At 39.9% G+C, this 23,759-nt stretch overlaps 1 protein-coding gene across 3 annotated transcripts in view; it reads right to left on the bottom strand.

The window, feature by feature from the left end:
• The window catches only part of LOC307037085 (leucine-rich repeat and fibronectin type III domain-containing protein 1-like protein), a 135,794-nt gene that overhangs the window by 31,100 nt on the left and 80,935 nt on the right, over positions 1 to 23,759 (bottom strand). For all 3 annotated transcript variants that reach the window (XM_079677821.1, XM_079677822.1, XM_079677823.1), the window contains exons 3-8: positions 22,595 to 22,811; positions 21,288 to 21,439; positions 20,838 to 21,091; positions 20,428 to 20,671; positions 20,154 to 20,311; positions 18,517 to 18,897 (exon numbers count right to left, since the gene is read on the bottom strand). In XM_079677821.1, the coding sequence (XP_079533947.1) occupies positions 18,517 to 18,897; positions 20,154 to 20,311; positions 20,428 to 20,671; positions 20,838 to 21,091; positions 21,288 to 21,439; positions 22,595 to 22,787 (1,382 nt within the window). In that variant the 5' untranslated portion in view covers positions 22,788 to 22,811. The remainder of the gene's footprint in view (positions 1 to 18,516; positions 18,898 to 20,153; positions 20,312 to 20,427; positions 20,672 to 20,837; positions 21,092 to 21,287; positions 21,440 to 22,594; positions 22,812 to 23,759) is intronic.

The following is a 23,759-nucleotide window of genomic DNA, read 5'->3' as shown; positions in this document are numbered from 1 at the left end:
TAAGCACTAAAACAGACAAGACGAGGGTACACAGAAAACACTGAGATGCAAGTGCTGAGGAACACTTTTCTAATTTCCCACTGGCAGCACTCTTTCCAGGTGTGTGTCCTTAAAAGTCCTTGTGTTTGTGTGTGTCTGTGTGTGTGCAGAGCATCTCTTGTTCCCCCTGCCTCCCTACTCTGTATGAATAAGAGATGGTGGAAGTAGGTTGGTGATTCAGTTGTGTTTTAAAGCCCCTTCAGCCAGACCCCTGACAGCAGGTCCTCTGTGTGTTGCTGAGGTAGGGGACCTCACTCCTAATGAGGCCTCATTTCCTCCTTCCACCCCCCCACTTTCTCTCCTTTGCCCCTTTATTTCATATTTATTTTATCTCCCACTCTCCTTCCAACCTTTGCCATCCTTTATCTTCCTCCTCATCTTCCTCCAAGTTACTTTTTCTACCCACCTTCTCCACTCTCCGTCTCTTTCATCAACTCTATCTCCTCCTCTCTTACTCCCTCTTCCCTCCGCCCTGCTTTCCCTACTCTGCCTTGCATCTCAATAACATGGAAATTAATGAATGAAAGTGAAATTAAAACGAATGTATGCACCTCTTTGAAGTTATTGTAAGTCAGAACGGATAAGAGCATCAGGGGGATACTTAAAAAATGTTTATGAAAACGTGGATCAAAGAACAGTACGCCAAAATCTATATTTGTATGCTGGATGTCATTTTAAATGAAGGGGGGGGGTGTTTTCAGAGGTAGCTCGAAAATGATGTCCAAATGTGTGGCAACTGGCAAGCGTTGACATTAGAAACTATACAACACATTATCAACAAGTCAGGAATGGAAGTAATTGAAAAACATATTTCCTTTCTTTTTTTGTTCGTTTTTCCATCATAGGTTGCGCAGCTAATATTATTACTATTACTGGATTTTATGGGGGAATTGTCAAACTGGATTTTCAATGTAATAACTGATGTCTGTGAAGGGCAGAACATTTACAATTATTACAGTATACAAATTAACAAAGGCCATGATTCAAATGTATGGCAGCAGGAATGCCAAGAATGGGACATTTTATGTTTGGAATAAGTTGCTAATTAAAAACGAAGCACCACAACAAAATGGCCTGGTTGTAGATGTTTTAATTACACTTTCACACGCTGACATATAATATGAGCTAATATCTTCTGAAACAGATACGCTGACACGAGTAGCAAACTGAGAGTCCATGAACCATGCCGAAGATCTTCAGCAACACCACCCTTCTTTCTGATTTATTAAGTGTAAAGGCTTCGGCTTGGGTAAACATTCACCGCCTATGGCAACATTAATCTTAATGGTTAGGCAGATGTCACGAATATCTGATTAGTGCTCTGAAATACAGTGCAGTTAATATTCATTTATACTTACACATCCTTGATATCAAGGTAGTCAGGTGCTCTTTTGTTGAAGAGTTTCTTAACACTTTTTTGTCCTTATGGGAATTAATCATTTAACAATTGAATTAAAAATGGTCTGCTTCACTTAAAAGACGGTAATTTGAGGAGACACAAATATGAGATCTGATTTGATCAATGCCAAATCCAACCATGATCAAACATAAATATTTCTGTCATATCTTCTACGTTGTTGTACACAATCTTCTTCTGGTTTATTGGCAACCAATTTAGCAAAATTAGCTCTAACAATTGATAATTTGGATGAATCAACCCCTAATATTAGCTACATATAACTATAAAGAATGGAAATGTGCTAACTTTTTTCTAAATAATCAAAACAAAATGTGTGCTACCTTAGTAATTTTTGGATTGTATCTCTTTTTTTCTGGGTTCGAATATCTGTGGAATGATGAGCATAAGGAACTCATTATACATACTGTGACTCCATGTAAGCTTCATTACCCATAAACAATACATTATTAAATAGGCTAAAGGGTTTGATTCAGAAATGTTTAGGGGTCAGACCTACTTCAAATTCCTATATTCAGATCTAATGAAACATAATCATTAAATCTTGAATAAACAGATTGGTCCACAGCAGCTGCGGCGTTATGGGTGGGCCTACTGGGCCTAGGCTGAGGCCACTCTGTCACTGGGCCCACCCATTCATTGATAAAAAATGACTGGGCGAAAATATAGTTTCCAACATTTTTATTTTTGATAATCAAAACTAACAATTACATAATAAAATAAGAGCAAACATGGGCTTCCCTTTAAAAAAAAACTTATAAAATTTAAACCAACATGAATTAACGTAATCAGGCAACGTAAAATGGACCGAACTCATATTGGAAGCGTGAGCAAACACATCGTAGAACGTCTCGCGGGCGCGCGCAGATGAAGGAGGACAGTGGACTACACACACACACAAAAAATATACTGCACTCACTAACGATGTCACAACAATCGATGTTCAGGTTTTTTTCAAGAGTAAGAACAGAGTCGCCGCCGCCAGAACCACCACACTCATCATCCTCACAGCAGGTGCCGCCTAAGAGAGACGAGAGTGTATTTAATGTTGTGCCCCCACTGAGATCAGTCCCTCTGCGGGACGTAGCACCCGTTGCAGGATAACAGAAAATAGCATCCCAGTGCCGGTGTTGTGTCAAATTATGCACCCCCGTCGTGAAATGCACCCCTTGACACGGGAACACGCATTTGAATGTATTGTCCGCTATTCTATGTTGTCTTTTTGATGGTTGGGTTGTCGAATCCTGGATTTTTGCATTCATTCGTCACTTATTTTTCAGTTAATTTTGTATTTACTATATGTTTTTATTTAATTGTGACGTCCTGTCTGTATACTTTTGCTTGTGCTTGTGCTTTACAATGTATTTTTTATCTTTACATCAAGTACTTGAGGGTGGGATTTATATCATTTTTTAAAATTTTGGGTGGTGCTTTTTTAGCCTGGTTGTCACGATATGCACCCCTTGCTATCTCTGACAATAAACGTGTCACATACATGAAACTTGCTCCATTGATTGGTACTGGTCCTACAACTATACTCTCCAAAGTGCTTGAGGGTGGGATTAATATAAGCATCCTTTTTTGGGGGGTGCTTTTTACGGCAGGCCAGGGGGTGCATTTCAAGACGGGGGTTCATAATTTGACACAACACCTGACCTATCAGCCATATGACCCGGCAGCTACACAGCCAAAGCTCATAAAGTACCCTCAGACACTTTTCGGACAAAGGAAGAGGAGCTTTGCTGCCCACTGGTATGACAAGTACACATTCTTTGAGTATAGCATTAGCAAGGACAGTGTGTTTTGTAAAATGTGCCGGCATTTTATTGTGAGAGGCGGGACCGGCGTAGAAGATTCAGTCGCCATGGTTACAGGGACTGGAAACACATCGACTATGCTCTCTGTAAACATATAGCAATAGCTATGGAGAGAAATACAAACTACAGACAGTGCGAGAAGTCTGACCATGATGGAACCATCCTCCATCAGCTACTCAACCCAGAGGGCCGACAGGGAGAGATAATTGAGAAAAATTGGGAACACGTAAAGTTGTACCGGACATAATTCTCACGTGCGCAAAGCAACAGATTCCTCATTTCATATTGAGACTAAATATCTAGAAAAATTACTAAGAAACGTAAAGCTAAAATGTCGTGCCATTTGCAGCTACCCGTGCGCACCCTAGCGCGGCAGGCATTCTCCAGCCCATATCAGCAAAGCTTCTGAGTGTGAAACAATATCTGCTGTCCAAGTATAGCAGTATCAGAATGAAGTATCCTGATGATAAATCTGCAGCCTCTGAATAGTGCCGCGTCAGAGAACCAGTGCCATTTACGCACGGCCGCTCACTTCGCTAGATCCGCTAAAAAGGACAGCAGGCTGCAGTCTAACCACACAGACACACATCAGGTGCTCGCTCATTATTCCATAGTCTGCCGTTGTATGCTCTTTGTTTCTAAATTTATTTATGTTGTGAACCAAAACAAAATGACATGCAGTATAACATTTAATGTCACTCATTGCGGCGTGCCGCTTAATCATTTAAATAATATTTAAGCTTCTTATAAGTGAAAATGTTTAAAAAAGAAGGGTTTAGAAAAAGTGTCTTTTACTATAGGGAATATGCATTACACAGTTGCCTACAATGATATGCAGGCATTTGTTTCTATTTTATTTTTGTTAACGAGAAACATCTATTAGAACAGGCCCAGCCGAAATTACATTGGCCCACCCAAAATTGAAATCCTTGCGCCGCGGCTGGTCCACAGTGAGTTCCCAAAAATGCCCCTATAGAATCAAAAGGTCAGACTATTCAATATCCACAGCTAATTACATTGTTTGTGATACTATGAAGTAAATACATAGCAATTATACAAATCAAACCCTCATATGTAATGCAGCTTAACCTCTAAGGGGTTCAGCATTACAACAATGGAGTCTTAATGAGGTTTAACAGATTACAAAAGCAATAGACAGAGATGGATAATTAATCAAATATCTAATGGTGTACCACAAGGTTCTGTTTTAGGTCCACTTTTATTCCCCATCTACATCAATAGTTTAGGTGAAAATGTCGATGGACATCAAACTTACATTTTTATGCGGACGATACCGTGATGTACTGTGCAAGTCCCTCCACTAAGGAGGCTGTTGTTGAATTGCAAGCTGTTTTTAACATTATTCAGACTCAGCTCTCTGAACTAAAGCTTCTTTTAAATGTTGATAAAACCAAGGTAATGATCTTTTCAAAAGCTAAAAAGACACCAGAGCCTGTTTTAGATATTGTAACTACACAAGGAATAATACTTGAAGTGGTTACCTGTTACAAATACCTTGGTATCTGGCTTGATGATTGTCTCTCTTTTAAATTTCATGTTATTAACCTGCTTAAAAAACTGAGGGTTAGACTAGGTTTCTTTTTCAGAAACAAGTGCTGTTTCTCCCTTGAGGCCAGGAAAAGGCTAGTCACTGTGACCTTTTTACCTGTGCTGCACTATGGTGATTTGATTTATATGAATGCACCTGCCTATTGCCTGATCAAGTTAGATGCTGCGTATCACAGTGCACTGAGATTTGTGACAAACTGTAAAGTATTAACCCATCACTGTACCCTGTATGCAAGGGCAGGTTTGCCTTCACTAACTGTACGGAGGCTCAGTCACTGGTACATTTTTATATACAAAGCCGTGTTAGGGAAACTTCCATCCTACATCTGCTCCCTGATCTCACGGCGAATTGTAAGTGGCTACTGCCTGAGATCGCCTGCTGTGGTTTTATTAAATGTGCCAACTGCTAGGACTGTCTTAGGGAAGATAGCTTTTAGATGCTCAGCTCCTCTGTCTTGGAATAGTCTGCAATTGAAATGGAAACTGAGCAATCTGGTGCCACTAAATGTTTTTAAAGCTTGGTTGAATGCTACTCAATCGGAAGCTGTTGGTACCTGCTCATGTGGATAGTTATGTAAATTGTAATCCCTGTAATGATGCTGTAAGATGTCCTTTTTGTTGTTCTGTTTATATTTGTATGTTTCATGTGGATCCTACTTGAGCAGGTCTCCCTTGAAAAAGAGATCAATGATCTCAATGGGATTCACCTGGATAAATAAAGGTTTGAAATGAAAAGAAAAGGGGATGGCTGTCGACAATAGCTGCTAACGGCCAATAATGCAGATCGATGTAACAGCATGCACCATTTTAAAAATAGAAAAACATGACTTGATACATGATAATGCCGCATGACTACATGCGCATGTGTGGAGACATGTGTCTATTTATTCATAGAGGGAATCTTTGATTAGAAGATGAAAAAATAAATATGGAAGAAACCGGAGAAAGGAGTAAGAGGACCGGGGTATGTATAATGGAGTGATCAAACACGATAATGACAGGGAGAGAGAATAAGAGGCAAGAGAGGCAATCAGTGTTGTGTTTCAAGTCTATAGCAGGAAAATAATGGATTTTACTATGATATTCAACACATGCATAGAGTATATCATCAATGCCTCTGTTATTATCATGTTTCACAGCACCTGCAAACAGGCATTCTTATGCTGTGCTCTATATCAACACAATCACATACACAACACTCATTTGAATTGGGGCTGTTTTTTTACTCTTATACATTTTGAAGACCTAATTTAGCAAGAGGAAGGAGGTTTTGTGAGAGGGATTATAGATTTAAGGTTGGACGGATTATGTACTACACATGAGAAAGTGACTAAAACTATACTCAAAAGAAACTAATGGAATGTTCATAGAGAAAAGACAATAAATGAACGATTTGTTTCAAAATGTACTATTCATAACAGTTATTAAAGCATGCAAAGTTGGAAAAGAAGGTAAACAAAGGTCTTTATGTTGTTATTTTGGAAGTAACATTTCTTTCATTTCCCTGGATCGTGTCTCTAATCCCAAACAAAACCATTAATAACCCTTAACCCTTACTCGGAAAAGACAGGATGACCATACTGTAATTAATGTCACTAGAATTACACCCCAAGAGAGAAATGGTAACCAAATAATTAAAATGAAACTTGCTGTATATTAACATTTAATATGCACAAGCATTGAGTGAGTTGCAAAGCAGTTGCAAATAGGACAAGGACAAAAATGCCTTAATACTAGTTAATCTCATCCTGGCTTACTGCTGAAATAAATTGGACTGCAGTACGCTCGATATATTGGATTGGGCTTCACTGATTGGGATTGGTTTGACTTGTCTTGTTTACTTGATGCTTATCTTGATGCCTTCAGGCTTTGATTTTTCTTTTTTATCCACGTGGGAGACTAAATGTAAAAAGATATCAAATCAAATCAAAGCAAAGTTTATTTATAAAGCACATTTAAAAGCGATTTTTGGTCGGGCCAAAGTGCTGTACATGTAATAAATACTACAATCACTTAAAAACACATTACTACAATCACAATAAAAGACAATAAATTACAACAGATATATAAAAAACAAAGGGAAAAGTCAGGAGTCGTGCTCCGCTCTGAATAAAAGGCCAGGGAGAAGAAGTGTGTTTTAAGAGTAGATTTAAAAACCCCTAGAGTCTGGGCCGACCTCACATGGAGGGGCAGAGTGTTCCAGAGCCTAGGGCCAGCTGCTGCGAAGGCTCGGTGCCCTCTGGTTTTGAGCCTGGTCTTGGGCACTACCAGCAACAGCTGGTCAGCAGACCTTAAAGCTCTGGCTGGGGTGTAGTGATGGAGGAGTTTGGCTATATAGGCCGGAGCCAGCCCATTTAGTGCTTTAAAAACGAATAAAAGGAGTTTAAAATCAATTCTGAACCGAATTGGAAGCCAGTGCAGTGAGGCCAGAATTGGGGTGATGTGGTCACGCTTTCTGTGGCCAGTGAGGAGACGTGCTGCTGCGTTCTGCACTAGCTGCAGGTGTTTCATTGACGCCTGGTCCATACCCACATACAGAGCGTTGCAGTAGTCCAACCTCGAGGTAACAAAGGTGTTAATAACCCTTTCCAGGTCTTTAAAAGATAAAAACGACTTGGTCTTGGCCAATAGTCGTATTTTAAAAAAGCAGGTTTTGACTACGCTGCTGACCTGCTTATCGAATTTAAAAGCGCTATTGAAGGTCACTCCAAGGTTTGTGACAGAGGGGAGGATGTTTTTATTGAGGGAGTCCATAATATCAACCTGGGAGGCTGGAGGTTGGGGTCCAAAAAAGATAGCCTCAGTCTTGCTCTCATTGAGGTCGAGGACATTTTGGCTCAGCCAGGATTTGATATCTGCTAAGCAGTCCATAAATAGCTGCAATGAGTTGACATTTGAATTGAATGGCAGATAGATCTGTACATCGTCGCCTCACCTCTCCATCAGAGCACAGACTGGTGACTTTTTTTTTATGCGCAAGCTAAGAGCGGAACCTTTGTTGTGAATTGTACCCAATCATCATAGGAAATGGCCCAAAAACTGTGCTTAGAAGAGTATCATACAGTTCTGGTGTCAATACATGCCATTCAAAAAATAAAGCATTTGAAAAATACGGATTTTTTTAATGGATGCTACTTTAAGTTGTGATGTTACCACCTCTCACAACTGTTATCACATAAGAGGGTCTAAGTTCAACACTACTGGGAAGCTTAAAACATAGATCAAACTGGATTGAATATTAAGCTCCTGCAATCACATGATGCCAACTCAATCATTGAGTTTATTTACTCAAAATCTATCGAGTGTTACAGGATGCAATCCATCCACCATCTTTCATCTTTTGTATCCCTACTTAGCATCCCAATCCCCTCTTCTGCTTTCCCCTCATCCTCTCATGTTTCTCTTTGCTCTGCTCCTCCCCCATCCTGCCCTACTCTCCCCCTCCTAACCCACGGCCCCCTTCTTAGCTCCATCTTCTCCTCTAATTCACTTCCCTTCTCGCCCTCCCACCTCACTCTCATTTTTCAACAGTGTGTTTATTTAAATGTCTTCTCCCTCCATCCATGAAAAGCTAAATGCCTGATATTGTGGGGCAGCAGAGAGACAGAAGTAGTGGACGGCGGATAAGAAGAAGGTTATAGGGAACTGGTGGGGGTGGGGGGCATGTCATAGGATAATTAAACATCGATCTGGGACAATGTTGAGAACCGCAACAAGACACCAAACACGGAGATTATGGGTTGAGAAGCCGGCGACATTTTGCTGAGCTCTGCAAATATTCAGAAGAGGAGAGGAAAGGGAGAAAGATGGAGGGATATAGAAGAAGGGAGGGTAAGAATTCAAGATAAAGAGGAGACAGTGTGAAGACGAGGTAAAATAAGCACAATGAAAGACTGACAAGCAAAAGGAAATACAAGAAGATCAGAAGAACATGGAATACATATGGGGAATGAGCGAAGTATAGTTGGAATTAGGCGGCAAATTATGGGATAGATGAAAGACAGAGAGAACATAGGGTATAGGAAAGTAATACAAGCTAAAGGTGAGGGAAATTATAAAAAATAGGACGAGAAAAATACTTAAAGTGGACCTATCATGCTATATTTGAATAATATAGTGTAGGACCATACCTATATAAGGCATATTTATACTTTTTATTTTTCAAAATACCAAACAGATCATGCATTTTAGCCATTCCTCATTTCGCTCAATTTAACACTGTCTTTGCATGGGCTGATTCTCTGAGAACAGCACCATCTACAGGCCTGGCACATGTACTACAGCATCTCCAGCGCTTTCGAACGGAAATGTCCGTGACTGTCTCCTCCTGATCGGTGGAGTTGGCCCAATAGCCGTAGCGCCACTTCTGTGACGTCATAGAAGTGTTCAAATCTGGATCAGTCTGTATCAGATCCGTTGCAGCCCCTTTTTAAGAGATTTGGGTATGGAGGAAAATAGAGAGGGTTGTGTTTTCTGACACTTGGTGAGTTCCCTGGAACACCGGGGACACATATTCATGTATAAAAGACGTACAAAAGTTCATGATAGGTCACCGTTAATGGAAAAGCTAACGCAAGAGAATAACGGTACGTCCACACAGCAGCTTTCAACAAATCTTCTAACGCTTCCAACGCTTCTCTGCCCATTGACTTTGAATGGGAGTGACGTCACTTTGCCTCGCTTTTCGCCGAACTGTATTGTTGGGAAGCGAAGCGAAGATTTACAGGATTTTTAGGATTCAAAAGTTGAGCAATGTTCAACTTTTGAAGCTGAGCTGGAAGCGTCAGCCAATCAAATCCCGTTTATGCAAATCTGACAGTACAAGCGCTAGCCATAGTAGCCAATCAAACCGCGTGCAAGCTGGGAGAGCCAGACCGCAGTTCATTTCCTCATATTCCAAACGAGAAATTACGGTAGCAAATCACCCGGTTCTTTACGACCAGAACTATTTACCGGGATACAAACCAAAGGTGGCAGAGACAGTGGGTGAAACTGGTAGGTTTTCGTCTGTTTGGGGAGTTTATATATATATATTGGTCGCATAAAATCCCCGGAGTTTTTTGCTTTGTATGCCGGGGGCGGGAGATTCATGTGATTGGTTGTTGGTCGCGTTGCTCGCAAAAAATCCCCAAGCTCTCAGACACGCCCAGCTCCAAGATTTTCAAGATTTTTTCAAAGCTGCTGTGTGGACGTAGACTGCAGACGTGAAAGGGAAAAAGTAGTAGACAAGACTAAATAGATGTTTTTAGTGTCTTTGAACTAACCTCTGCTCAGTCTCATTATTTCTGGATTAAATTGGCAAATATACATCATGTACCTGCTATGGCTCTGTCTGTGTTTGTGTATGTGTGTGCGTTTACGTGCTTGTGTGCGTGTGTGGCAAGTCATTCATCATTAGGCCCTTAAGGTCATTAGAACATTTCAGTGAATCATTCAATTAAATAACAATGACCTACAGCAAGCTGGCTGCTCATCGCCACCAGTGGGTGTGTGGATGTGCACACGAGCGTGCCATAATCAGGCAGATATCAGTTTAGTGAAATTGTATGTTTTGCTGGTGTGAGCCTGCATGTCTTTTGTGTGGAGTTGTGCATGTCATATACTGTATAACGTGCAACCAAATCAATAAAGCCTTTAAACAGCAGCATTGTTGAATAGCTAAAACATGGCAAGAATTGTTATCATGATGGACAAACTAACATATTTAATGAACATGTAAACCATTTTGTTATCCCCTTTTAACAATGCTGGTTTGCTTAGAAACAAAACTAAAATGCAAGAGGAGCCGTAACATGGTTTATTAAAAGCAGACTTACTGATTGAAATGTGTGAAATGGACATAAGGAAGAAAAAAGACTGACGTAGGATAATTAGCACATCAGCCTTAAAAAGGTTTTGTTTATGTTGTTTTTTTCTTTAACAAATCCACATGCTTGGGGCCTATGAACTGTACATTAAACATGTTTATAATGCACAGATGCATAACACACATCACAAACGTATTCACACATGAATAAGCTTTTTTGTGCTTCATATACTGTGAATGTAAAACAAAGATATGCTCCTGCTCAACCACGTACACAGAAACACACACACACACACACACACACACACACACACACACACACACACACACACACACACACACACACACACACACACACACACACACACACACACACACACACACACACACACAGGCACCCACATTATCCCTCTCTTTACCTTTCTCCCCCATCCTACTCAACACACATTCACCTACAGTACTTGCAGACCCACCACAGCCCACCTAGCTAAGCTCCAGATGCTCCCATCACCTGCTCCTATGCTGTTACCTTCAAACACCCTTTAACAACACACATGCACACACACATATTAACAATGCATACTCTGGCATCAGTTCATTTATATTTCAGTTTAATGATGCTTGAAAATGTACTATTAATATCATACAAAACACTCTAATGGGTGGTGGCTCTTTATACAACATGCATAATGCTTATTATATTAATTCAGAGGGGAACTGAAGTTAGAGAATGAACAACTGACAATACTGATGGTCTAACCCATTTCCTGCCTGTGTGAGAAAGTAGCCCTGTTTTAGAGAGCGAAAATAGCTCTGGTGATTGAATCTGACAAATAATAACACCTCAAGCTTGTTATCACCACTGATAAGGTACAACAAGAATTTGCATTTGATTATGTCTCATAATGTGTACAGCATCTCTTAAAGCACATTACTGCTAAACAGGCACAAGAGCAGCTATCTCCTGAAGCTATCTAGTAGTTATTCATGCCTGCATCCAGTCACTATATCCTGACGCTGCGGTTCTGAGAAGAATTAATGTTTCTGTGAGTCCATTATCCGAAGAACCACAAACCTTCAAATGCAGAAAAGCTAGAGAGACTTAGGTCACAAGATGTGGTCTGCAGTCTCTGTTTTTTGTGTGTTTGTGGGTGTATGTGTGTGTCTGTGTGATTGAAAAAGGTTCACATTGACCTATTTCTGCCCTTGCATTGTGAGAAAAATGTGAGGTGAATAAAATTCTTAAGATCAACCTGGACACACAGAAACACACACCCAAACATACACACACTCAAAAATGGTATTCCACACCATTCGATGATGTACTCACTCGCATGTTATCGAGACGGACACCACGAGGTGAATTTGAGAGAAGAATCAAAGGCTTAAGCTTAAAAGTGGGGTTTGAAGAGATATGTGTGTGGGGATGTTTGTTTATGGGTGTGTGATGGTGCTTTGCATCGATGCCACAAGGTTAACGTAGCATGAATACATCTTTAAATCCCTGTCATGCTCCCACACCAGAATTCAAATGTGTGCTTCATAGATTGGGCACCTAAGGTGTGAAGTCTGACGCAACACAGTGCAAAAACAAGTGTTTTTAATCATTTACTAAATCAAACTAAACCCTCTGCAACTACAGTATGTTGATAACATGTCACCTAATTCAATGCGCTTTATTTTTAAGATCGAACTTTTTGTATTTGAGACACGCTTGCTCTTTTTTATGAAATATATCATTGACCAAAGGTGGTATGCATACTATTAAGGGTAGCTACAGCTAAGGTGCAAATGACATTTCCACTTCAATTTTAATCCTCAAACAGAATGCTCAGATTGGCATATCGCAACACTGCAGAGTCAGATTGTGCTCACATTGCAAAATGATGAGCCAGACCAAATCCGTTAGGTGGTCAAGTCTGCATTATGATTTGGAAACTGCAAACCTTTGATATGCCCTAGTTAGAAGTACGCACACTAGCTCCTAATATCCGCATCTGAAGGTCGTTGCCCCACTTAAACTGAAGACTAAAGCTAAAACAAATTAAGCTATCAAATTAAGAAATAAACACACCTACAGCATTGGTTGATCAATGAAGCCTTAGACATGTATTCTGGCAATCGACAAGTAAAATCATATTGTAATAAGCATAGCCATTGTAACAGGTGACATTGACTCAAATTGCCTGTACTCAGTTCCCTTCTTTTTTTCGTAATAATTACAATCAATTTTGAGATTCAATCTCAGTAGGAAATACAGCTGTCATTTCCAAAAACTGACAGAATGAGTGCTGTCAATAATATAGGCAGAGATGGGAAATGGAAGGCGGACAAAATGATTTCCAAATGTGGACACCCAGCAATACATCACCTAGAATCCTTCTGACAGGACAGATAAATCATTACAAAATGAAAAGTGTAGTTTAGGCAAATATATCTCTGGGTTGGGCTTACCTGTTCAGTCCCAGAGTGCAAGCCAAGACCAGGCTTGTTTGCCTAGATGATGTGCTATCCCTGGTGAGGCCGGGGTGGAATCCAAGCTATGGATCCTTCTAGACATCTCAATCAATCAATCAATCAATCAATCAATCAATGTTTATTATTTATATAGCCCAATATCACAAATGTAAAATGTGTCTCAGTGGACTTCACAGTTTGTACAGAATGAAAATACGACACCCTCTGTCCTTAGACCCTCACATCGTACAAGGAAAAACTTCCAGAGAAAACCCCACAGTTTAAAGGGGAACATGTGAGAAACCTCAGGGAGAGCAACAGAGGAGGGATCCCTCTCCCAGGACGGACAGACGTGCAATAGATGCCGTGTGTCAATTGACTGATCACACCTCAGTTTGTTTTATTCAGAATGCACAATTCTCCCAAAAGCTCATCCAGCAGAATAAATCAACATGCAGTAACACAAGCCAACAGGTGCAAAGCACTGTGACGCCACACCTGACTCCACACTTAACACCTCTGCCTTTTGATGCAATTTTCTTGGAAGGCTTTATTTATCCAGAGAGAGAAATCGAAAATTAGAGTTGAACAATTTGTCTTTAATATTTCAAGTGATGGTTGTTTTTGTCTAATTTGTATATGAATATAGCTTGAGTATTCAAATTGTCATAACAAACATGTGTATAAGAAAACTTTACAGCTTTCAAAAAAATAACTTCTGCATTTCTCATTGACACCTTATCACATACAACATTTAAAAAAATAAAAAAATGTTGCACCTGCCAGCATCAGCTTGACTGAGCCCTGCACTGATATGCCACATAAGAAGTAACAGTCTCACAACTACCTCTCCATATAACTAGAAATGTGCTATTTCCTAAGTGTTGCCTCTACACATGATTACCGTAAATTAATTAAGTTACACAGGTTGAGGTGTTGGTATACAGTGGGGCAAAAAAGTATTTAGTCAGCCACCAATTGTGCAAGTTCTCCCCTTAAAAAGATGAGAGAGGCCTGTAATTTTCATCCTAGGTACACTTCAACTATGAGGACTCAAATCCTGCAGTGCCACACGTGTCCCCCTGCTTAAACCAGTACATGTCCAGGCCCATCTGAAGTTTGCTAGAGAGCATTTAGATGATCCAGAAGAGGATTGGGAGAATGTCATATGGTCAGATGAAACCAAAATAGAACTTTTTGGTAAAAACTCAACTAGACGTGTTTGGAGGAGAAAGAATGCTGAGTTGCATCCAAAGAACACCATACCTACTGTGAAACATGGGGGTGGAAACATCATGCTTTGGGGCTGTTTTTCTGCAAAGGGACCAGGACGACTGATCCGTGTAAAGGAAAGAATGAATGGGGCCTTGTATCGTGAGATTTTCAGTGACAACCTCCTTCCATCAGCAAGGGCATTGAAGATGAAACGTGGCTGGGTCTTTCAGCATGACAATGATCCCAAACACACCGCCCGGGCAACGAAGGAGTGGCTTCGTAAGAAACATTTCAAGGTCCTGGAGTGGCCTAGCCAGTCTCCAGATCTCAACCCCATAGAAAATCTTTGGAGGGAGTTGAAAGTCTGTGTTGCCCAGCGACAGCCCCAAAACATCACTGCTCTAGAGGAGATCTGCATGGAGGAATGGGCCAAAATACCAGCAACAGTGTGTGAAAACCTTGTGAAGACTTACAGAAAACATTTGACCTCTGCCATTGCCAACAAAGGGTATATAACAAAGTATTGAGTTGAACTTTCGTTATGGACCAAATACTTATTTTACACCATAATTTGCAAATAAAGTCTTTAAAAATCAGACAATGTTTATTTTTCTCATTCTGTCTCTCATAGTTGAGGTATACCTAGGATGAAAATTACAGGCCTCTCTCATCTATTTAAGTGGGAGAACTCGCACAATTGGTGGCTGACTAAATACTTTTTTGCCCCACTGTATGTGCTGAAACACACTTCGCCCACACCACACATGCATGACACCTGTGTCACGTCACACAATGATGTGGAGTTTAGAGTACTGCTGTGCATGCCTTTTGATATTCTTCAGCCCTCACATTCACACAAACGCACACATTATTTTAATGAAACTAGTTTAAACATCAACCTAGAGTACTTGGAAGGCAAATCATGAAATAAAATGTATTGGTCTTTGTATTTTTCAATCACTCTTGGCTCCCAGTTTGACAGTTTTCCTTTACTTAATCACCATTACTTGTGTAGCTTAAGGGGAAAATAAAAAAAGGAATAATCTATTGCAATCAGGTAATTATTATGTTCCTTCTATAAAGCTGTCAGCCCAGTTAGACTAAAAGCAAAGGCGCTGTCCCTCCTGAAAAGGCCCATTAACTATGAAACACAGTAGTACATTAAATAAAACTGACAGCTCCTTGAAATCCAGGAATAAACCAATCAGCACACACATTTGAAGAACATTATGAGATACGCTGGGAAATGCAGATAACTCAGTGGGGAAATAATGAAGGCATGTAATGTGTTGTAAATGAAAACAAAGAAAAACAAAATTTAAAAAGGAAGCTCATACTGTTAAGTTTTTCACATGTTTAGAAGAAAATATGTGTATATGTATCTCATTCATCCACTTTGTCCATTTTTTTGTCAAAATGTAGTTTACTTTTAATTAGTTTCACTGTATAATGTTTAGATAATACAACATACAAATAAACTATTGGTCAAACAACATTTTACCTTTCCTGGATGGATGTTATAACATGAGCTGTCCATTGCTCTTTTCATTACCTGTGTTTTTAGCTGCTCACATTTCAAAAGAAAGCTGACAAGTAGTAGCTATCGAGCAGACAAATCACAATTTCATCTGAACACACCGCCAGCCAATAGATCTAAAAGCTTAGTTCATGTTTGAGTCAAGGCATTGAAGGAAAAAGGAACATATTGACACTCCTGCAGAAGTCTGCTGCCATTGTTGGCACTTAAACTGACATAAGGGTTTTGGCTAATAAACAGCTGTTATCTGGTCCAGTGTGCACATGAATACACACATATTGCAGGTGTACACACACACACACGCATGCACGCACGCACACACACACACACACATGAATAGGCATTGCTTATGTAAGACATGGGGCCGGTAGAGCATGTCTCAGACTCATGGTTAACTAATGCACTTGGCCAATGGATGTCTATGGACACACGCAGACACACACACCATCACACACAAACTCTCTACTCTAATGGCATTGATCGTAAGTAGTCGGGGTTTTGAGACTGTGTTTTGAGAGCCCTCTCTATGCTCTGGGCTCCTCAGGAATTCTCTTGAGGATTGGTGATCTTTCTGAAGTGGAAGTAGAAATTCAGCTGCCTGCTTAGATACAAGTTAAATATAAATCAGACCAAGGGCGGTGTGTAGATCACAGGATGCTATGATCTGGATGTTCTGTCTCGAAAGATTTACTCAGTGGGAGGCGGGAAATCAAGAAATGATTGAGTAAATACATAAAATAAGAAAACATATTTAATGTTTTTATCTAATAGACATGTTGAGGTTATCATCACTGTGTCTATCACAAACCAATCGTTCCACCCTTTGGTTAAAAAGCAAGGACACTCTTTGATTTTTTTCCTGTGATGTAATGCATTACAAATGTATCCTTAATGCCCTCTACTCTGTTATTTATCCATGGCTAGGTTAACCTGCACTAATATATTCATACATCTGATAAGATTTTGTTTTTGTCAAACTTTTTTGTTATGAATAAGAACAGATTATGCTGGATGATAGTCCAGCATAGTTTTCATGAAAATCCCTTTATGGTTTAAATGGCTATCTAATAGGAATGGAAATGCATCATGCTTCAAATGTAAATCATTTTGTTTATCTAATGAATGCTAGCCTGTTGTGTCTAATTTCACACAGGTGTTTGAGAATGGTGTGAGCCTCAGGTGTTATTCCATTTAAGTTCGGAGTTGCACAATATACAATTAATATGCAATTAGTGATGTAAAAATGCAGAGAATCAACAGGAAGTTTAGATGTTCTCACTAATTGCATCCAACCTTGAATAGGCTGGTGCATATGGGAGGTTGCTATGCAGGAGATTGGTTGCCATGCTTAGTATTGTAAGAGGTGGCTTGTCTATCCTAGTTCATTGAACTGTCTCAATATCAAGTGTCCTCTCAAGCTTAGAAATAACATCATAATCACTTTTCAGACAGGACCACCATTTCTAGATCACACAAATTAAGAGGGTTATAATCCCCATGTACTGTGGATGGATTTAACATATTATATCACAAGTTCTTCTTTCGAAAATAGTTTTTCCCAAGAGACAATTTCTGCGGTTGATCAAGAGTAAAAGGACAAGCTGAGCTGAATCGGTTTCAGATAATTCTGCAGGGCAGTGAAGGCTGACTGTTTTCTGTGATTACAGAAGTAAATCATTCATTGACATTTACACATTTATAACGGTCAGCAGCACTTGTGTGGTATTATTAAAGCCAGATGTAACTCATAGCAAGACCTGGGATACTTTCCCATTCTGTTGCCATGACAACTCCACAACATATGAAAACTCTTCAGAACCGAAAATAAATATGGCTTCACTAGGCTTTATGAGATATTCGCGCAAAATGGTTGCCATTGATATACCTTGAACTGCTCTTAAAATCCTTTCAATATGCTATTGATACCAATAGTTCACTTCCTATTTGTTTAGATGGGATGAATGCATGCTGTATGCAGCAGCATGTTGTGCACGGCAGAAAAAAGTACCTGTTTGTTTTAGGGATCTTTTACATTATCCATGTAATCTACATTGAAACATTTAAATTCCTGGACACATTGCAGCAGTTCACTGGTCATTAGTTCAATGTGTTGGCATTAAGTTAAATCTGACAAAGTAATGACAAAGATCATCAAATGTCTAAGTCGAGTCAAACCAAGGATAATATGGAAAGATGGCATATTTATAAAGTCATGATGTAAATATCAGCAATGAAACAATGCAGCAACAAGGTCAGCCCATCAGTGCCGCACAGAAGGAAACTGACATGCATTTAAAAGCCCTACTCCCCACATTTGGCAAAGGCCCCTTGAACCCTGCAATGGCACTGTTCCACTACAGACGTCTTTATCATTACAGTTGATTAGACTTTTACAACTGGATAACTGGCTTATATCCATTTGTATCATCCATCATCTGCTCTCACCCTCATAGCAGCAGCTGATGCCTTCTGAATAACTTACACACAGCTGCAGACAAACACACAAATGCTCACTCAACAAACACATGTAGGGAAATATATATTTCTTTTCTTACCAATACTCCTTCAAGAATACAAAGTCAAAACAGCTGATAATATCAAATAAAAGAAAGACACACACAGATAGACAGATCTAAAATGAGAGTGTAAATAGAAATACCTGTAAACAAGTGTGTCATCTCCAGAGCTGTTGTACTGGACCTGGAACATCCTGACTCCAGTTGTAGGCGTCTGACTGCTCCATCTAATGAGGGCAGAGTTTCCTGTCAGTTCCACCAATGAGACCCTCCGGTCGGCCCCTCGTGTCTCGTTGTTAGGCAGGGCAACCTTAGAGGAGGTTAGGATGTCAGACGGGGCCGGTTCAGAGGAAGGGTCTCGGCTGCGGCTCGTGCTGTTAGCCAGATGGGGCACTGCCGTCACAACAAGCTCCACCCTGCCCGTTGATTCACCGGCTGCGTTTGAGGCAATGCAGGTGAAGTTACCTGAATCCTTTAGGACTGTTACATTAATCTCCAGGCTTCCATTAGGGAAAACCAACGTTCTGAAAAAAAGCGAAATGTATCATAAAGTTAATAGTAATAATTAAATATGACATACATAAAATGTAAATATACCAGTGTTGGGAAAATGCTGAATGTATTCTTTGAATATCAGAGTAGCACATGATAACAGAGGCCTAACTGTAACTGTGTAGGTAACCAGATGTATGATTACATGGATGACGGTCATGAGACACTGTGTTTTACATACGATAGCTTACGATTAACATGATGACACAGCCCCTAAGGAGATAGGCATATGACTGTCATGTTTATTGCTTACGCAGGCCTTAGCTAATCTGAACTAAGGCTCAGAATACTGCTTTGAACCGGTATACATGTATCTTGTGACTGAATAACACCCTCTCTTGTATATAAGCATGTGAAGGACACTGATCTCGGAACTATGTTGTCCCATGCAGCTCTGTATGTGATGACTACTTCCATTCTTGCAAGGCTAATAAATGCATGTATCCTGATATTGAAGTTCAAGCCGGTGACAGGTGATATTTTCTTAACAACCAGCAAAGTATATATACCAACAAAGTAAAAAGCATTTAAAGCAGAAACTGCATTTCTGCCAGTCTGGGGGGCTATGTTGTTGACTCTTTGTAGGCTTCTTCCACATGAATATGATAATCAACAAACATTATATTTGTCAAGATACAAGATTGCGTCACTTCCGTAAACTGGCCTTTCCCTATCAAAATATTGAAAAATGCAAACGCAAAACCAAAGAGTGCTCAAGCAAGGAATTATAGGACTGTCACAGGTTTTTTTGTAATACTATCAATCTTCAAAAACAGATGTTGTATATGCAAAACCATAACTATAAATGCATATCTCTGACATGTGTGCAAAGAAGTAGGTTACCAGATAGAAGTGTGAGAAAGGTGTGACCTCAGCAACTACCTTCTGATCCTGATTCACCTTTTGCCCACACGAGTAGTGTGCCTACGCCCTAATACTACAGCCAACACACAAATTAAGTGAGACACACTGTCTGACGTTCTAACTTGGTTGCACCTTGGCAGAGAACACTAAGCCTCAGCGGTACATGGAGAAATATTTGAAGAGCCCCTCTCTTGCCCCTGCCAACTTGTTTGCCAGGTTTCTGACATCATTAAATATGGTGAAGTGCTCTTAGGTGAAAAGTCACATGCCATGAATAAACACCTTGCCTTTTAAATTTGAGAAACTATTGAGAAAATAAATTCATTTCAGATGTAACAAGACTGTAGGAAAACCAAGTTAGTACCTGGTGCCATTAGATATGAGTCGCCCTTCAGGGTTGATCCAGTGAACTTCAGGCTCTGGATCACCATTCGCTTTGCACTTTAAACTTGCATGTTGGCCTTCCATAGACACTGTATGTGGCGACTTACGGGTCAAAACTGGTGGGTCACAAATAAACTCCTACGGCAAAAAGAACGTTTTGATTATTTAAATGACTATTATTTAAATGAGTAATATGTGTTAGTTTCAAGATGTTTTCAATATTTGTATTAGTTTTCTTAAAGTTAAAACTGCACCTCTTCAGGAATGGTCCAGAAATACTTGGCACTGAGGTCAGGGGGAGAAGCGCATGTCTCAAGGTCGTCTTCTCTGGTCAGTCTTCTCAACCACAGAAGTTCACAGTTACAGTGAAGGGGGTTGCCACCAAAACTTAACACCAGGGAGGTGAGGGGGGAGCCTTTGGACTTAGCATAAACTGGAATTCTCAGGAACAAAGGGTCCGGGGGGATTTTCTTCAGCTTGTTGGATGTCATGTCTAGCCTGTGAAAGGACCGAATAAGGAGAAAATGAGAATAGGATAAAAGAGAGCGGAAGAAAGAGGGGAACTTGTTCTTTATCCCTAGATCAACAGCAATTGATCCAGTTGATCAGTAAAACATCCTTTGCATTTATACATTCTTTATCATTTGCTCCTTTAATTATTTACCTGGCTAGCTTGTGTAGGTTTGTGAATACACCTTGGGGAACATGTTCTATAAGGTTGTGATCCATATTTAGGGTATTGACATTGGTGAGGCGCCCGATCATGTCCCAAGGTGTCTCGGCAAGATTATTGTAGCTGAGGTCGAGATCCTCCAGTGTGGACAGGAAATCATCAAAGGCATGAGCAGATATGGAGTGAATCTGGTTGCTGGCGAGGATCAGGTGACGGAGGTTGGTCAGGCCTTTGAAATGGTCATCCTGGTTTGAGAAAAAGCAAAACTGCTTTGAAAGGCATCAGAGTAAGAGCATTACATATCTATACTCTATTGTTCAGTGAATGTTTTAACCATCCATCTTTAGTTCTTTAAAGTTATTTCCTATTTAATCAACAGTGAGTTATACATCTGATTATTAATATCATCAATCAATGAAGTTATCTATCCATTAGTCTCACCTTGATAACAGTTAATCTGTTAGAGTCTAGGTGGAGTGCTCTCAGTCGTCGCAAGTCACTGAAAGCTGAAGGGAGGATCTGACTGATGGTGTTTCTCGACAGGGTCAGATGTAGCAGGCTGGTCATGTTGGCAAAGTCCTTTCTTCGGACAGCTGGGAGTAAACAAAATTAACATAAAGAGACGCTCCATCAATTGCATCCCAAGTGGCCAGATTACATACAGTATTATGAAATCAAAATATATGGATGTCGTCGCCCAGACATCCTCTTCCTATATCCACATTCGGATTAGCAACTTGAAACCCAAGAATGGAGTTGAGAGACAATGTCTATGGCCAAATTGTTTATCTGGATATCTGTTTACAGAGATTAAAAAAAACAAAATGATTATGCGAGCATAGCCCATTGGATCAAAGATTGCATTTTGGTATGTGTGTGTCTTCTTTCTCGCAACCAAAGCCTGCTAAAATGTGATTGGTAAATGCTACTCAGACTACAAAAAGGAAAACACTTGATACTAGAATATCATCCTCTTCCTTACTTATTCTGCATTCATATGCAGATATCTGTTTATAGAGATGATATCTAAATTGATAAAGTCATGCCTACTCAGCTCAAGAGTTCAAATCCTGAACCCTGTGACACCCAGATTATCTGGTATCCCCCAAAATAAGATACTGAATGTTTCGTTTTGCTGAACTGAAATTGATTTGGATGTGACTTGCTGTGCGATACTGTTAACAGTGCATCAAATTATCTCCTTTTGGAACCTGTGAAAGCAGTCTTTATTTTTAGCCTGTGTGTCTTCAGCTTTGGCAAACCATGGAATAACATTTCTTTCAAATCAAGCTTCAGAATATTATGTAGCTTTCTTGGTAAAATAAGTGGATAAAGCAACACTGAGTCCTTAAAAATTACGTATGGTTCAATGTATAAATAAAAGTATTTCTCATCAAGAGAAGATTAATCATGAATGAGATTTGCTTGGCTGAAATGTATTCAAAAGTACACATTTTCAAAAGTAATACCACAAAACAATGTGTAACTTTAGCCAGCATTTGGGGGCTTTCAATCGTGTGACATACTCTGCTCACTGCATCCAATGTGACCTTTGAATATTACAGGTATCTTTAACCTGTCAATATATAACACCTGCTGTTGCTTAATATTATTCCAGCAGGTTCACACTTGAATAAATCATTGCAGTCGATGAAGATAAGGAAAAGACAGGATCATGCAAAGTGTCTTAATACACTGCGTTGATTGATGGTAAAATGGACTACAGGATGGACTGGAAGGTACGTTACCTGTAATAAAGTTTTCTTGGAGCCGTAGCTCCACGGTGCGCCGGTCAATAGCAGCAGGAACAAACAGCAGGCCCGTCTTGGAGCAGAGGATAGCGAGCGACGGAGAAAGGCTCTGGCACATACAGCGTTTCGGACACGGCTGTCCCCTGCATGCTGCTGCCAGCAACAGCAAAGAGAACCACAGCTGTTCCATTATCCTCCACTGGGAGCAGGGCAACTGGAAGACAGAAGGAAATAAGCAATGAGTTGATACAGATACAAAGACATATGGCAGCACGTCTCTGGCCTGCTGAGAAACTGCAGTAGCTTGGTCATTTGGCTAGTCTGCTAACCGCAGCAATCCTAGCTTTTCCATAGCCCTGTGGCTGAAGTGACCCACAGCTGGCAGAGCTCTATAGGATCTTCATTTCAGTCTCGATACAAGGACATTAAATAAGTGATGTGAGCTGGTCTAAAACTGTCCTTAACGTACAGTTCTAAGTGCTTTGCTGCTACTAGGCCAAGTTTACTGCAAGAAAAAAAAGATGAGTAATGGAAAAACCTGGTTGTGGTCTAGCCATTATTTTCACATAGTTTGTCTTTTCACGCTGAACCATATTGAAATAATTAATATCTGTGGCTGTGCCCTGAACATATAATCACAGTTTACTTTTACCAAACAAAGAAACTAAATAAACCAAAACCATGGGCAGAATGTGTTTATAGGCTTAAATAGTTGACTCACAGTAAATACGATATTTCAAAGTCAAACTTCTATTGAGAACAATGCTACAATAAAGTCACAATGAAGCAAAATGACAAGTACCAAGGCTTAGAAGCTATAATATTACACAATGATGTGGGCTCATAATGGGATTTATCATTGTGCGGTTGCATAGTTAACTGAAATCTTTTTAAACTGAAGATCTTTTCGTGACCAGTGCTTGTGTGATTTTTGGCAAGATGTAATATAAATGTGGATATTCAAAAAAGAGGTGTATAGATACAACATGGCTAATCCAAAATAGCTTCATGAATTTGTGATCCTATCCACATCAAAGGTCTAAGTATTGTGGACTAGTGCTTTAGTCTCATGTGCTTTAGTCTCATGAATGCAGTTCTTCTTAACAGTGCCGGCATGATGACACTCTAGGACTCGGGGGACTCACACACAATTTAACACAGT

Source organism: Notothenia rossii (genome assembly GCF_949606895.1).
Source record: "Notothenia rossii genome assembly, chromosome: 4".
Classification (NCBI taxonomy): domain Eukaryota; kingdom Metazoa; phylum Chordata; class Actinopteri; order Perciformes; family Nototheniidae; genus Notothenia; species Notothenia rossii.
Note: the sequence above shows the minus strand (reverse complement) of the source record. Positions and strands in the feature narration are given on the sequence as shown.